Genomic DNA, 17,781 nt, shown 5'->3' with positions numbered 1-17,781 from the left:
ACGTCCTTAAATGGGCTTGTACCTGTGTTCGGTCAAATTCGGAACGGGAGGATCTCCAACGACTCTCTAGGCATCTCTTGCGGCGCTTCATCACCCTTAGCTCCTCGGTAAACCAAGGGGCCAGGGTGGATCGTTGCCGCCGGAGAGGCCGCAAAGGCGCCACCCGGTTCAAGGCCCCGGTAGTCGCGTTGTTCCACGCGACCACCAGGTCCTCTACCCGAGGGCGGGTCAGGGCTACAGGAGGTGGCCCAAGCTCCATCTGGAACCTATCTGGTTCCATCAGGCGCCTGGGGTGGAACCATCTAGTATTTTCCGGTTCCGCCTCCCCGCAGCGGGGGGTAGCTCCAGGGAAGTCAAGTCGGAGGAGTGAGTGGTCTGACCATGACAGCGGAGTGATGGTTAAGTCTCCTCCTCCCAGATCATTCAACCACTGGCCAGAGACAAAAATGAGGTCCAGGGTGTGACCTCCCTCATGTGTCGGGCTCTGAATCAGTTGAGTCAGGTCCATGGCTGTCATGGAGGCCATGAACTCCCGAACCCCCTCAGATGCTCCTCCCACCGATAGCAGGTTAAAGTCCCCCATCACTAAAAGTTTGGGGGTCTCAACCGCCACCGATGCGACCAGCTCGAGGATTCAGATCATGTGCTCAGTTAAGGCGCATAGGTACCCGCAGATGATTTTAATTGTCACTTCACCCTCTGTCTATTTCACACGTGCACATAGAGTTACTTTTGTCCATTGTCTCCAATTTAACCATTGACTGTCATTCTATTTCCATTTATTTATATTGTCTTTCTTAAAAACAGACTTTTGTTTTAAAGGAATTTTTTTCCCAAAGTGAAGATGATAGCCTCGATCATGTAGTTGCAAACACTATTTTAACTTTTTAAATGCACCTTCCAAATGCCTCCGATTCTGTCTTCCATACACAGATATGGAGAAGTAGACATTGCAGAAAATGACCCCTTCTTAAAGCAACCTTTTGGAAGAAAAAGCTGGTATTTTTTAATTTGTTACATAGGTCACAAGGGCTCCTCTAAATCAGTGTTCCTTTATGTGGTTATCTCCAGAGACAGCTGAATTTTAACTACCATAACGCATAAAATCCTGCCTTAGGCATGAACCAGCTGGATGACTTTGGACCATTCACTCTGTCTCAGGCCATGATATCAAGCATGGGCAATAAGCCAGTTGGTCAATTCCTGTTGCAAACCATGGCTCAATACTTGGTTGACCAGAAACAATAGGAGACCCTGCACTTGTGGGAAAACACTAGGAAGGAACAAAATGCATAAAGCTATGTAGGCTGCAAATGATGTGTACAGGTAGTCCTCAACTTACAACAGTTCATTGAGTGACCATTCAAAGTTACTGTTCTGACCTAGGCTTCCTAAGACAGTAAAAAGCACACACTTAGTCCCCAAACCCCTCTTTTTATTTCAAAGGCTGTGAATTATGTTCATTCACAGCCCGTAATGAGTCACAAATAGTTTGTAAAGAGTCCAGCAGAAGTCTGCCACAGTCCTTCGGGATAAGCTCCCACCTGTATCTTCCTTGAAACGCTGCCAAAGACTTAACTGGCAATTAGCTTCGCAAGGCCATTCGGAGCACAGAGTCAAAATGGAGCTTCAGAATGTAAACCAACCAGAACAAACAAAGTTGCTTCCTGCAAAGGCTCACGTGCCTTTGCTCCTCCTTTATGTCCTATGAGAAGAGCCAATCACCTCCGAGCCTTACTCCCAAGTCGTCCCTTTTATCTTAACTGTTCTTGCCTTCTGGAAAGCTCTGCGCATAAGTTCCTCTGCCTCGCTGATGTCCAACTCTGGAGGCTCCGGAGGCAGCACATAACTCCCAGATGGCCCTGGTCCCCTCTTGCCTCCGACACAGAGCCCTCGTTCAAGCCTTCCTCAGACTCCAGGACTGGCGCATGTTCCTCCCCAACCTCCTCACTGTCCAACTCTGCTGCCAGCTCTGCAGGCCACTGGCGGACCGCAACAATTACAATGGCACTGAAAAAAGTGATTTATGACCATTTTTCACAGTTATGACCTTTGCAGCATCCATATGAATATGTGATCAAAATTCAGATGCTTGGAAACTGGTTCATATTTATGACCATTGCTGTGTTCCAAGGTCATTGACAAGCAAAGTCAATGGGGAAGCCAGATTCACTTAACAACCGGGTTACTAACTTATTAAATTTAGTGATTCACTGAGGCAAAAAATAAGGGAAAACTCATTTTAAAATGTCTTACTTAAGAACAGAAATTTTGGGCTCTATTGTCATAAATCACGGACTACCTATGGTGCATTTTGACACACCTTCATGGCATGAAGTTTGAGAAGGCTAACTTAGATAGTCCATTGCAATCTTTATTATACCATAAGAAGCTCTGTTAATATGCTCAGACTGGGAATATATAAACATCAGTATCTAGGTATTTTCATCTGTGGGGGAATGAAACATACTCATGAAAGGAGCTATTCTTTAAGTCTTTGTGCTTTAGATGAGGTACAGATAATTTTCCATTTTTCCAAATTTCACCCATTCCTGATTTTAGAATATGGACAATAATTTCCTTTTTTTTAAAACTCCCCAATATTCTTGCTGTTCTTCTGGGCTTGCTTATAGTTTAATATGCTTTGTGCATTGTACATAAATGCTTTCTCCATCTAAGTAATTCTTATCTCCCAACACATATAAAACATATTTGTAGCCAGGTATTAACTATGTTAAGATGGAGTCATCCTTACAATAATCTTGAATATTTATTGCACACAAACGATAGAAACTGTTCAAACAGTGTCTGGAATGTCTCTCACAATCATTTTCTTAGTACATTGCCCAGTTATAACCAGACTACCCCAAGCTGAATATATTACATAATTTCCTTTCATCATATCATGCCATTCCAACTACCCAGTGTCCTATATTATGACTTAATTAATCAAACTATAACAGCAAAATGAGTAGTTAGTCTGCAGTGAAACATGCATCTTTTGTAACACTCAATAGTTAGCATTGAAAAGTCATTATCTGATTATATCTGTAATGCATTAGCTTTTCTCTATCTAATAACATAAAAACACTGACTATTCAAATTCCAAACTCTGCCATGTTTTAAATTGACGAAGAAGGTGTTAAGTCTGCCTCTTTAAAAAAAAAACCTCATGTATTCAGGATGAATCTGTTTAGAAAACCAACAAAGCTTTGTTCCATTTTTATTGTTCGTTTCTGTTTTTCAGATCAATGCTAATGACAGCCTGTGACCTTGGAGCTGCAACGAAACCATGGGAGATTTCAAGACAGGCAAGTCATGATTAATAGCGGCACAAGAAAGAGGAGGTTCTGTCCCAACAATTTTCCCAGGAACCTGACACAGATAGGGCCAAATCTGCACTCAGGTTACAATACCATTGCTTGCATTACAAAATATCACAGATCTTCTGCGACATGCGGTTTATTGCCCGGTCTTTTTCTTTTTTCTTGCTTAATTGATAATATTGAATAGTATTAGAGTATTTCAAGAGACTTTACTTCCGTAATCACATAATCAATTAGGAAGAACATTTGCATTTTATTAAAAATGTGAATTAAAAAAAAAAATCGGTGTCCCTAATTGACAGCATTTTAATGTCCATCCTGGCATAAAATAGTGAAGGCAAATGGCTTACCATAAATCTTTGTGGAAGAAGTTCATTCAAAACTTTACTTAAAATTATTTGAGCGATTGCTTCGCTTATTTTTACCCAACTTGATGCCTTCATCTGGAATTCCTATCATTTGTACCCAAAATGGCTGCTATAGCTTTATTAAACCTGGTGATAGCATTTTTCTCTCTCCATAAGGATCAGTATAAAAAAGTCATTTATTTAGATGCTACATGTAGTCCTTGACTTACGAGCAGTCACCTAGTGTCTTGTCAAAGTTATAGCAGATCCCTGAAAAACTACCTAGTTTCAAACATACAACCACTGCGATGCCCCAACAGTCACATGATCAAAATTTGGATGCTTGGAAAACTGCCTGCTCTTATGACCGACATCAGCAACACTCCAGCTCCCCCTGCTTGTCTCCCTCCCCCAGTCCCCATGTGAGAACAGGACTATACATTTATTCATTTAGTGAAATCATACTATAAATTGAAAAGGTATGAATTATGGAATGTTTTATGCAAAAACAGAGTTGCGGTTACTGAATGGCAGTAAAACAATGGAAATAAAACATGCAAGAGAATAAATGGATGCTTAATAAATTATTCAATGTTGCATATGGAGGAAGAAATGACTGACCAACCCTTGGTTGTTTATGCACTTGTGGATAAACACATTTGTATTATGAATGCTTATGCTGATGTGTGAGGTGTGTTGGTCGGAAATGTGAACATGAATTTGTAGTGTTGGCTGAGAATCCCAAGGATTTGCAGTGAATGTTACACAATTGTATGATGCAACAAGGAGGATGGGTTTGAAATTTAATGTATCAAAGAGAAAACTACAAAAATGAATGGCATGTATGAAATGAACATATTGAAGTGGCTTGGTCATGTTAAGAGAGTGAATTACAAAACAAGTATATGAAGGATGAGTGAATGTATCAAGAGAAGGGGACGACGACAAGGAAGTCTTGGTTATATGGACCCAATAAAAACATGAGACAGGGGAGAGAGAAGCTTAAACAAGGGAAAGGGGTATATGAAGCATATTTGAAGCATGGAAGACTTGTAAGGGTTAAAAAAGTATGGAGAAACATAGTGAAGGTATTACTGTGTACACAGCAGAAGTGGGTTCATTCAGTCACATATCCCCACCTAGCCACGCCCACAGAACCAGTAGTAACACAGGGTTGTTCTTATGGGGAAAATAGGAGGACACGGTTATACAATACAATACAATACAATAGTAGAGTTGGAAGGGACCTTGGAGGTCTTCTAGTCCAACCCCCTGCCTAGGCAGGAAACCCTATACCGTTCCAGACAAATGGCTATCCAACATCTTCTTAAAGACTTCCAGTGTTGGAGCATTCACAACTTCTGGAGGCAAGCTGTTCCACTGATTAATTGTTCTAACTGTCAGGAAGTTTCTCCTCAGTTCTAAGTTGCTTCTCTCCTTGATTAGTTTCCACCCATTGCTTCTTGTTCTGTCCACAGGTGCCTTGGAGAATAGCTTGACTCCCTCTTCTTTGTGGCAACCCCTGAGATATTGGAACACTGCTATCATGTCTCCCCTAGTCCTTCTTTCTCTTAAGCTAGACATACCTAGTTCCTGCAACCGTTCTTCATATGTTTTAGTCTCCAGTCCCCTAATCATCTTTGTTGCTCTTCTCTGCACTCTTTCTAGAGTCTCCACATCTTTTTTACATCGTGGCGACCAGAACTGAATGCAGTATTCCAAGTGTGGCCTTACCAAGGCATTATAAAGTGGTATTAACACTTCACGTGATCTTGATTCTATCCCTCTGTTGATGCAGCCTAGAACTGTGTTGGCTTTTTTGGCAGCTGCTGCACACTGCTGGCTCATATTTAAATGGTTGTCCACTAGAACTCCAAGATCCCTCTCACAGTTACTACTATTGAGCACGGTACCACCTATACTGTACCTGTGCATTCCGTTTTTGTTGCCTAAATGTAGAACCTTACTCTTTTCACCATTGAATTTGATTTTATTAGATAGTGCCCAATGTTCAAGTTTGTCAAGATCCTTCTGTATCTTAAGCCTATCTTCTGGAGTGTTGGCTATTCCTGCCAGCTTGGTGTCATCTGCAAATTTGATGAGTTCCCCATTTATTCCCTCATCCAAATCATTGATGAAGATGTTGAAGAGTATTGGGCCTAAAACAGAGCCTTGGGGTACTCCACTGCATACTTCCCTCCATGTAGATGCAGTTCCATTGAGGACTACACGTTGAGTGCGGTTGGTCAGCCAGTTACGAATCCATCTGGTGGTGATGCTGTCTAACCCACATTCTTCTACTTTATCTAGTAGTAGGTTATGGTCTAACTTATCAAAAGCCTTACTGAAGTCCAAGTAAACTATATCAACGGCATTCTTCTGGTCCACTAATTTTGTCACATTATCAAAGAATGCAATAAGATTAGTCTGGCATGATCTGTTTTTGACAAATCCATGTTGACTTTTGGCTATTACTTTGTTTGCTTCTAGGTGTTCGCAAATTTGTTGCTTGATTATTTTTTCCAGAATCTTTCCTGGTATTGAGGTCAGGCTGATAGGTCTGTAGTTTCCTGGATCTATTTTTTTCCCTTTTTTGAAGATGGGAACCACATCAGCTCTTTTCCAGTCCTCTGGTAGTTCCCCGGTGTTCCAGGATCTCTGAAAGATATAATTCAGTGGTTCTGAGATCTCGTCTGCTAGTTCCTTCAGAACCCTGGGGTGTAATCCATCCGGTCCTGGTGATTTGAACTCATCTAGGGTAGACAGGTGCTCACTTACCATTTTCTTCCCTATTTCAATTTGTGTTCCTAATCTGATTTTTGTGGTGCTGCTTTTGACAGGTTGGACTGTTTTATCCCTTTGTGTAAAGACAGATGCAAAACATGAGTTAAATAGTTCTGCTTTCTCCCTGTTGCTTGTCACCTTCTTGCCACTTTCTCCTAGCAATGGACCAATTGTTTCCTTAACTTTTTTCTTGTTTTTAACATGTTGGAAGAAGCTTTTTTTGTTAATTTTTACTTTTGTGGCAAGCCTTTCTTCATTGTGAGCCTTAGCTTTCCTCACTTCATCTTTACATGCTCAGGCTGTTTGCTGATATTCTGCCTTAGTTATGTCCCCCTCCTTCCACTTTTTATACTTACCTTTTTTGTCTTTCAGTTTGTCAGATAGTTCTTTATGCAGCCATTCTGGTTTCTTTTGGGAGCTGATATTTTTCTTCTTCATTGGTATTGTGCTAGACTGGGCTTTTGTAATCTCATTTTTCAAAATTTCCCAAGCTTCTTGAGTTGTTTTCCCCTTGAGGATTCTCATCCATGGAATTTTTCCCAAGCTCTCTCTAAGTTTATTGAAATTAGCTTTCTTAAAGTCCAAGACTCTAGTTTGGCTTTGTTCTACTACTTGTGTTTGGATAATGTTGAATTCCAATATTGCATGGTCACTTGCCCCCAGGGTTCCTATGGCTTCAACACCTTCTATCATCTCCTCTCTGTTAGTGAGGATTAAGTCCAATATGGCTGATCCCCTTGTTCCCTTCTCTACTTTTTGGAAAACAAAGTTGTCTGCTAGGTTTCTTAAGAACCTGTTGGATCTTCCACTTGGTGCAGAGTTTGTTTCCCAGTTGATGTCAGGGTAGTTAAAATCTCCCATTACTATTGTGGTGTGCTTCCTACATACCTTAGTTAGCTGACTAGCAAAAAGTTCATCTACTTCCTCTGCTTGGTTGGGTGGCCTGTAGTATAGACCTATGGCAGTGTCATTTCCCCCACAACCTTTAATATTGACCCAAATGCATTCAAGATAGTTCTCATCATTGTTGTGTTCTATTTCTGTAGAGATGTACTTATTTCTTATATATAGTGCAACTCCACCTCCTCTTTTATTTGGTCTATTTCTTTTAAATAATTTAAATCCTTCTAGCTGTATGTTCCATTTGTCGGTTTCATCCCACCAAGTTTCTGTAATGGCAATAATGTCGTATCTGCCCTCTTTTACTTGAATTTCTAATTCGCCCTGTTTATTCCTCATACTCTGTGCATTGGTGTATAGACATTTGAGTCCATTTTGATTGACCCTGTGTTTACTGTCTACATAACCTGTGTTATGACTGACTGCCCCTATTTTCTTGCCACTTGTGTGATTCATGCACATGGTATGGCAATCACTATTAAATGCTTGGTTTTGCTTGACAGCAGGAGTGATAATCTTACCCACACACACATCTATGTTACATGCACTTATAACCCTATGAATTTTAGTTTGCTGGGGACAGAAATGTTCTGTATCTATTAATTCTCTGTCCCCGCTCTTCAGTTTAAATGTTTATCAAGAAAATCTGTGAATTTAATGCCAAGTAACTCAGTCCCTTTCTTGGATGGGTGCAACCCATCTCTTTTGTACAGTTTTTCATTGGACCAGCTACAGGCATCATGACTAATAAAACCAAAGCCTTCCCTTTTACACCACTCCTTTAGCCAAAGATTAAACTCTGCTACCCGCTGGCCCTTCCCTTTTTGTTCCTTATATACAGGTAAAACCTCTGAAAAGATAAGCCTACAACCTATACTATTAAGTTCATATCCCAAGTTCTGGAAATCATTCTGCACAGAAAGTACATCTTTTTGGGACAGATCATTTGTGCCAAGATGTATAATAGCATCAACGTCACAGTCCTTACTTGCATTCTTGACTATCTTAAGAATACGCCTCTTGTCTCTGCTGGCAGTAGCACCTGGCAGACACCTGACCTCTTTTAAAACCTCCATATCCTCTCCTAAATTTACATCCCTTACAATTGAATCACCAACCAGAAGGTGGCTTCTCTTTTTGCTTACCTTGCTCTTCTTCTGTGACGGGTATGCTCACTGCCTTGTAAAAATAATAAAGGTGGGATATATGCAGAGGTGGTATTCTGGAAAACCGGTAGCGGAAATTTTGAGTAGTTCAGAGAACCTGTAAATACCGCTTCTGACTGGCCCCGCCCCCATCTATTCTCTGCCTCCCAAGTCCCAGCTGATCAGAAGGGAATGGGGATTTTGCAGTATCCTTCCCCTGCCACGCCCACCAAGCCACGCCCATAGAACCGGTAGTAAAAAAATTTGAATCTCCCCACTGACTGGGTAGTAGATTAAGCTATGTTGTCTTTTTCCAAACTCATGTTTTAATTTCCTTTATTATTTATTACTCTTTTTCTGCTCTCACATAACATTACATACCATGACATGTATTATGCCAAAGTATTCACAAAGGGCATCAAATAGTGAAATACTCATTTGTACTTATAAGATTATGCTTAATCTTTTTACTTAATAAAGGCTTCAGTCTGGATTAACAATTAGCAATATAAATCATAATTTTATCTTTTTGTATGTGTTTTAGGTAGCTGAACTGGTAACAAGTGAGTTCTTTGAACAAGGCGACAGGGAAAGATCTGAACTGAAACTCACACCTTCTGTAAGTTAATATTTTGGTAAATATCTGTTGCTGTAGAGTGAGCAAACCTAATATAATGTACTGTTGTGTGACATGATGATATGATATAATTGACATCGTAACTATATTCTTTCCCACTATCAGTGTATAATAATGAAGCTTTGGGTTCCATTCCGAAAAGATATTTATCAGATCTGGGTTGCAAAACCCTAGACAATCACTAGATGGCAGCATTAATTTACTGTTCTTTATGTTGTTCTATGCCATCTGATGGTTCTAGGGATTTTTGCAGCTCCACTCAGATAACCATACTTCCCAGAAGTGTGTGAAACTGAGCACAATGGAAATTATTTCAGAGTGGAAGCAGAAAGAATTGCATTGCACTTCTCTGAATTGAATAGCAAAAATAATGCTGCACATATTTATTTTCTCCTATTTTCCTATGCAACGTAAATGCCAACAATGAATTGCATTTGTTTGATACTAAGGAATTAAATTGTAAAGTGGTCAAATAAATGAAACCTCTACATTCCCTAAACAGGTCCAGAGAATAATGAATGGTTTATTTTTCATTCGAGACAAAAGACAGGAAAATGTGTGTAAAGATTGATTATGGTTTTCAAAGTCTTCCGTTTATAACAATTTGATCCTAGATCCAAAATATTGAATGAAGCAGCTTCTGTAAAATACTCTAGAGTAATAAAGCATGACACATTCCTCTTCTCCGCTCAGGCTATATTTGATCGGAACAGGAAAGATGAACTGCCTCGATTACAGCTGGAATGGATTGATAGTATCTGCATGCCTCTCTATCAGGTAATTGTGCATATTGCTGGTGCAGAGTTAAAAGACGGCCCAGGGGTTTTGCCTCTCAGCAAAAGAAGGGAGGGAGGGAGGGAAAGAAGGAGGAGAGGGAGATGATGTAACAATTTTTGCAGCTTTTTCCATCTCACAGACCCTCCGCATTTCATTTTCCTCTCCGGAGGCATAAACTACACTTGATAAAGCAGCAAAGGCACTTGTAATGGAGAAATCCATGCAATGAAATGAGTAAATATAGATCAGGACAAAATCAGTGCAGTCTGTCAATAAAGAAAGCAAATCAGATAAGAAATCATTGTCTTCCTCTGCTCTTCCCTAGGTTTCCTTCATCACCATGCTCTGAATCTATTGGTTTTGGTTCATGTTGCCAGGACCATAGCAGTGTTTTGTATTTTCCTCCCTTGTTTATTTGTGATGAAGAAGACAATTATTGTTATTGATGTTGTAAGTTTTAAAAATTTTCTAAAAGATAAAAACTTCCACTACAACACAAACAAGGCAAAGTTTTTTTCCTTTTTAAGCAAGTGCTCCATTTCAGAGTTACAGACAGCACTATGCTTACAGTCAGGTTACATCCTGAAAGGCTGTTCAAAAGTCTGTTTGGTTTGCAAGTCCCAACAAATGTAAACACCCATGCAAGTGCTGTTCTTGCTTGCATGGGTGACAGCATCGTGGTAAAAGCTGGCAATGATGGCATAGGCTCATCCTCTGGAGTAGAAATGGCACATTTCTCTGCTTTCCTGAAGAAGCAGCCCAGTGGGTTTTGAATAGTGGCAGGATGAGGGCAAGAGAGGGAGGTTGGGCTTCCAGTCAACTTACATATATGTCTGGCGCACAAAAACCAAACCAACTTCTCCCAACCATTGGGTTTGGACAAGTTTATTCATATTGACAAAAGTTTGCAACTCGACAGTATGTTAATGGAATAAGGTCTGTACTTCTAACGTTTGGAGAGCATATGCTAGTCGGACAACAAGCATTTAGGACAATGCAGAAAACTATCGACCTGCAAAAGGAGACACTTTCATATTTTTGGCCAAGAATATAATGGAGGACTTCTTGCTTAATTGTTAACTCAGTCTTTCCCGTAGTGCTTCTTAAGACAGGTTTTGAATTGACTTGCATTTCAATTGTACATTTTAATTAAAACATACTGATACGGGATGCTAATAATTTTTTTAATTCTTTTTAAAATTGAGTTTATACATTTTTACATCATCAGTACTGATTTTCTCAAAAGAAATACGTTTTAATGGAATTCAGGATTAATATACTTCTTCAGCTGCACTTGGAATAGTTTCCAATAGACCTCGTATTACTCGAGATTACAGTAAAGATGCTGGATTGATTTATTTGCATGTTTATTCATCCATCCCATTTCTAAGCTTACTCAACTCCAAATATGACCCTGAGTGGGTTCACAAAATTAAAAACATGATATAAAAAGGAATAATGAAGGAAATCATCTACCATGCTCACCAATCATCCTGACCAAAGACTTGATGGAAAAGCTCTGTTTTTACAGCTCATTGACGGCAGTAGCAAGTTTCTGGGGAAGATGCTTCTCTCAGAAAGCAATAGCTATAACAGAGAAGGTCTGCTTGTTGGATGTTGTTAGGTTACATTGCTCAGTTGATGGGACCTAAAGCAAGAAAATTCTATCTGATTGTTCAGGAGTGACAGACACTATGAGACCAGATGAGCCGCCAAATAATTAGGTCCTAGGCCACATATGTATTTATAGGTGATAATCGAAACCTAAGACACAACACACAACAAAATGTATTAAAGACAAAAAGTATGGGAAATAATAAAAAATTATGTTGATGCTTCTGATAAAATTCTATAGATAGGACCATGATAGATACCAAATGAATCTTGTTCAGGGGAAGGTTTTATAGGTAAGGACATTACTAAACTCTGGCCCATTCAGGGACAATCTATTTCATCTCAGATATTTGATGCTGGAGAAGAATCATGAAGACATAACATAATAGATATTTAAAATATTTTGATTTTCAGAAGATTGAGGGGCTAATCTACCCAATAACTCTATAGTGACCATATAGCAAATTTTACAAAATATTGTTTCAAGTTAAGCAATTGCAATCTATTAAATATCTCATAATAAACATTTGTTATTATTTTATATAAATATTATGGTGCTGATAAATTAATAAGAAGTTAAATGGTGAAAGAAGTTAGAATGTGATGAAGTAAGACAAAGAATGCCTCTTCAGCCAGAAGTTGTATGCTATTTGAACTAGCGTTTTTAGCCCAGGAGAGAGAATAGAATTATCCATGGAGATAAAGAATGCTCAGAACATTCTTTCTGGATGAGAAGGTTGGATATAACAGTTAAGGATTCAACTTTATACAAGCAGAATTTTACTAGCAAGCAGAGATGCATCTAAATGTCTTCCCCCCCCCCCCTCTGTTCATGCTGTATAGCTATTATTCCCCTTTTTTATTATTACGGCATCGTCTAATGCCTAAGGGGTAAACAGAAAACTTGATGTCATAGTCACATACTGGGAGAGATGCTCCCTAGAATATAAAACTGACTTTTAATTTCCAGTACAGCCACCGTACCAATGATGCATGGAGACACTGTAAATCCCATTTACACATGGTTAAGAAACCCAAGTTGGAGCTTCATGCTCTACAGACACCCCAGGCTCTGAGTCTCTCTCGCTCCATACCAATTTATTTTTCAGTGGTAATAAATGGTCTAGAACACACAACATAGAACATTAATGATAATAGCAGCAGGGCGTTTAATGCTTATACAGAATTCAGCTTTTTTTTCTTTTCTTTCCCCCCCTTTCCATGCAGTTGCAAAGAAGGGGCTGCATAAAACAGACATGACTATTAGAGACCATTTAGCTCAAACCCATTGCCCTTCCCTGTGATGCTCTACTTCCTGCCACTTTTTTTTTCTTTTTTTTATGGGCTAGAATGTTTATCTGTTAAAAGTTGCTTACACTGTTAGGTTGGGCCACCTTGTAAGATACTAATAATACAGGGTGGTAACAAAACCAGCAGCTCTGGATATACTTCTCTTCAAGTAGCCAGGGGCATTTGATCCTATAACGCCAGTGTAGATGGGACAGATAATATTTGTAGACTTATTATTATTTAAATTAGAAAAGTTATATTTTCAATTAGGAGGTAGCAGCCCACCGGCAGAAATATCCCTTAGCATCCCAAGATCACTGCACCAAATTATCACCACCACCAAAGGGAGAAATAGCCAAATAGCCAGTGCTGTTTTGTTTCATTTTATTATATTTTACAAAAGAAGGAAAGTAATAGAAGTTGGGGAGAAAGTGCTTCCATCTCCATTTCTAACCAACTAACCCGGCCCCCACCAAGTTATAAAAAATGTCCAGCCTTGTGTCATTAAATTATTGCTGTTTTCTGGCTTTTAGAAAGATGCAGAGTATGCATTGCAGTTGCCAAGCCCTCAAATGTGCACACACACATTTGAGGTTATGCATCTTTTAATGTATACAAAGCCAAATTTGAGAATGTGGATCCTCCTTAATCTCATAACCCCACAGGTAAAAGACCAGGATACAAGAGAAACTGGGGAGGGCTTTGCCAGGGGGACGGGACTAATGATATGGGATGGAGAAAGGAAGTTAAATAAAACCTGCCAGTCGCTGCTACCACTTTCTCCCAGTTCATCTGAAAGAACACCAGCCAATGTGTTTGAGTTGATTTGCAAGTTGTCTAATTCAGGACCTCTTTGCAGCTGTTCTCTCTTTTTTCCCCCATCTAAGTCCACAAGAGAATTGAAGGTAAGATTTGAAACACTGAGGTAGGAACTAAAGGATTTTGTTTAAAGAAAAGAAGGTATGAGAAATCCCCTCTTTTTCCCCACTGCATTGTTATGTGCTGGTAGCAATCTCCTGACATGGAAGAATACCCAGGTCAGAGGCCAAGCATTGTGCTTCTCTCTGGATGAGAAGATAAGCAGTTCGCCAGTGACAGCTGACAGCAGCAACTTGAAATTTAAGGAATCGCTTCGTCTTGGTAGACAAGCCTCCAGCAGTTTGATCCTGAAAGTGGTGTGCACCCTTCTTGGATTCCCAGATGGGATGCTCTTTTCACAACATCTCAAAGAATATTTTGAAAATGTCTGTGAATTAGCTGATTACAAAGGTTAAATAAACTGGCTCACTTTCATCCTAATCGCCTAGGAACAGGATGTATTTCTCATTTTACACTGTTCATGCAGCTCTTAAATAGAAATCCCCAGTAATTGACTTCATCAAATAGCATTGATCACAATAGTTCATTTTCTTGTCCAGCAGCTTTTTGACATCATCCAAAACCTTCATTAAACAATAGGTAATGTATGACCCCATGGTTAAATAAGTTTTCCAACTTGCTCTAGCTATTCTTACTGAAAAGCAAAAGTTTGATAAAGGAGCTGAACTGTTATGAGGCCAAGAACTGTTGGAAAGTAAGATGAGAGGGAGAAGCAGTTATTCCCTTTCGAGTGATGTTGCAAGAACATCTTTTTTTAAAGGAATAAGGAACATGGGAGATCACAAGTTTTCTCAAGGTATAACATTTTGGGGTTTTTTTTATAAATGTAATGGGTAGAGTGTCTACAGGCTCTGTGTTGCCAGATCTTACATTGTAATATATCAGCTGCCTTTTGAAGATTTTAAACAGATGTCCTGCAGGAAATGGTGATATCAGTGGTGTCTCCTGCTGGTGGGAAACTGACAAGGTCACAATAGAAGGAGTCACAGGATCACCATGGGTAGATCGACAAAGGTCACCATAGGCAGAACATGAAAGATGCTTTCTGTTATCCCATAAAGAATACCAAAAGAGTATAGAAAACACTCCATTTTCTCACACCGAAAGATACTATAGGACTTAATACGTGAAACTATTTCTAAACGATTAAAAAAAAAATCCGAACCATATTTAGTAGGTGAGAAAGAAATAGCCTTACTGCCCTCAAATAACAGAAACTAAATAGAAATGAAAACTAAAGTATTTCTATCTAGATGAATGTGGATGATCAAATAACAAGGTGCCGTGATGACGTTGATTTTCTTATCATGCAAATTACAACATTTCAGAGTTGAAATGTTCTCACTCTATGATATAAGCAAATAAATGTGCAAACAATGCACATTTTCTCTGACTTTCCATGCAGGCTGTGCTCTTCAGGAAAAAAAATGCTGCTATTCCAAAAAAGGGTTCTGTTTTCTAGTCATCACAGACTAGAACCTGAGACCTGCCTGCACCAGAGGTGGGTTGCTCCCGGTTTGGCCCAGATCGGGCAAACCGGTAGTGGTGGTGGCGGGAAGCTCCGCCCACCCACCCGAACACTTCCGCGTATGCGCAGAAGTGTCGTGCGCGTGCACGCACATACAACACAAACGAACCGGTAATATAAAAATTGGAAACCCACCACTGGCCTGCACATATCCTTAGCTATGTAGGTAGTTCTCTTTTTGTGACTGCAATTGCTCTGACAACTTGATTGTTAGCTTCAGCTTTCCTTTGCTTTGCAGCAGTGTTTCTCAACCTTGGCGACTTTAAGTCCTGTGGACTTCAACTCCCAGAATTCCCCAGCCAGCTATGCTGGCTGGGGGATTCTGAGAGTTGATGTCCATAGGACTTAAAGTCACCAAGGTTGAGAAACACTGCTTTACAGGGTCTGAAGGATCCAATCCAAAACAACCCAGTGAGTCCAAATGGCAGGAAAGGTTTCTGGAACATGGCTCACTAGCAAGGTAAAAGGGCAGATCTTATAGCCCTTTTTATCCACTCTCCTGCCCTTTGGAATGTTCACCCTAGTGCTGGGATTATTAGCAGGAAGGAAACAAATGTTTATATTTACATTCATTTCAAGAGAGTAAACAAGCACATAATGAGGAATACACATGGAAAGGAATGCACTGACAATCAGCTCGTTTCCTTGGGACACTGATGGCTGCAAGCCAGAGGTGGGCTCTTGCCAGTTCGCACCGGTTCAAGCGAACCAGTAGTTAAAATTCTGCGCGGTTTGGTGAACCAGCAAATCCCACCACTGGCTGGCCCCGCCCCCACTTGTTTTTTGGCACCATTTTGTGGTCGTTTTTGGGGTTGTTTTCAGGCTGTTTTTGGCCCCCAAAATGTCCCGAAAAAATCCTGCCAGAAAACGGACTGAAAAACAGCCCAAAAACGGGTTAGTGTGGGGGCAGGGCCAGCCAGTGGTGGGATTATCTCCAACTAGCTGAATCCTACCTCTGCCTTTGAGGCGAGTGGCTGGTAGGCAGGAGTGGGTGTGAAGAGTGACGTCACCCACACAGTCACATGACCAACTGGCCATGCCTACCCAGCCAGAGAACCGGTTGTTAAATTATTCAAGTCCCACCACTGCGGCAAACCACAAGCTACTTAGGAAGCAAAGGAAGAACTTCAATGTGAAACTGTTTGGGGTCTTGTCAGTGTCAAGCAGCAGTGCCAGAGGACTGGAGGATTCTGATCAACTAATTAAGCTCACAGATCTGAGTTTGTAATTTATGGTTTGCAATTTTTAGAGAAGCACTGCCCTACAGAGAAAAGCAGCTTAGGAAGAGTAGCTTGTTTAAGCAATCTCTCTGCTCTACAAAGGGAGCACCTTTGCTCATTCACCAGACATTTTAAACATGCATATCATAGATATGATAATCACACACCCGTTATTTTGCAGAGTGTATGTACACAATAAAAGTTATAAGTATTATCATTACCAGTGGCAACTGGAGAAATATATATTCTAGAAATATTAGTATTTTCTAAAGGGATACGGCCATATTTTTTAATATCTGGGATTATTTTTGTAGATTCTTTCAACAATTCTATTGTTCTATGCAAAGATAAGAATTTCTATTCTGTTCTATTATTTACATTCCAGATTCATCGAGGTGTTCCCTATGTAGTCAGCTTTGCTTGTCACTTACATTCCAGGAGGAAGGGAAAGGGATGAAAAGAGTCAGTCTCAAGGCAAAAAAGCTTGAAAATGGTACCCGTTATGTGACAGCTCTTTGGAGAAAGAAGGGGCTTCTAGACATCAAATGGAGAGAGTTCACTTATAGAATGAATCTGATTCAGATAATTTGTTTTAATCCAGTATCAGTTCCACTAGGTAAACCAGACCAGCAAATCAATTCCACAGGAAGCCTGAATACATGTTATTGAGGTTAGCTATAATAACCGAATCTTGCAAGTCTGATTGTGCTGTATCTCTTCCTCCGCCTTATATTCTAGTGAATCAGGGATCTGGACTTTAAAAATATTTCAGCCCCTTTTGCTTAGGTCACTCAACCTTCTCCAGACTGAGTACCCAAAGCGTGACAACCCCTCCCCAAATGCAACGTATGTGCCACCCCCGTGCATGCACCCCATCCCCTGCGCATTCACCCCACCCCACTCACATGCACATGGCCCCTTGCATGTGCCCCCTGTGCATGCGCGCACACCACCTCTGTGCGTTGTGTGTGCACCCCCCACAGGCGTGCGCCCCCCCACGCCACTGCATATGTGTGGCAGAGACCCAAAGGCCAGCTGGCTGGTGGGAGGTGAACTGGGGTGACGGCTCACATGCCCACAGAGATGGCGCTGTGTGCCACCTGTGGCATGCATGCCATAGGTTCGCCATCATGGGTTTAGGTAATAGTTTCTATTTGTTCCCACAACAGCAACTCTGTGACATAGGTTGGCCTGACAGAGAGCAACTGGCCCCAAGAGAGCAACTGGCCCCATTGAGCTTCCATGGTTGAGAGTAGACCCTCTGCTCCTACTCCAACATTTTAAGTATTATACTATGCCAAGTTCCCCTTACTGTTTTGCTAAGTGTAATCAAA

At 40.5% G+C, this 17,781-nt stretch overlaps 1 protein-coding gene across 3 annotated transcripts in view; it reads left to right on the top strand.

The window, feature by feature from the left end:
• PDE11A (phosphodiesterase 11A) overlaps window positions 1-17,781 on the top strand; it is a 201,231-nt gene that overhangs the window by 169,272 nt on the left and 14,178 nt on the right. For 2 of the 3 annotated variants that reach the window (XM_081939909.1, XM_081939911.1), the window contains 3 exons: window positions 3,248-3,315; window positions 9,051-9,121; window positions 9,833-9,916. In XM_081939909.1, coding sequence (XP_081796035.1) covers window positions 3,248-3,315; window positions 9,051-9,121; window positions 9,833-9,916 — 223 coding nt within the window. Of the gene's footprint in view, window positions 1-3,247; window positions 3,316-9,050; window positions 9,122-9,832; window positions 9,923-10,241; window positions 10,348-17,781 lie in introns of those variants that run through there. The other variant, XM_081939910.1, reaches the window with a different exon arrangement.

This window comes from Natrix helvetica, assembly GCF_964273705.1.
Source record: "Natrix helvetica genome assembly, chromosome: 1".
Taxonomy (NCBI): domain Eukaryota; kingdom Metazoa; phylum Chordata; class Lepidosauria; order Squamata; family Natricidae; genus Natrix; species Natrix helvetica.
The sequence above is the reverse complement of the archived record's forward strand: the minus strand, read 5'-3'. Positions and strand labels throughout refer to the sequence as shown.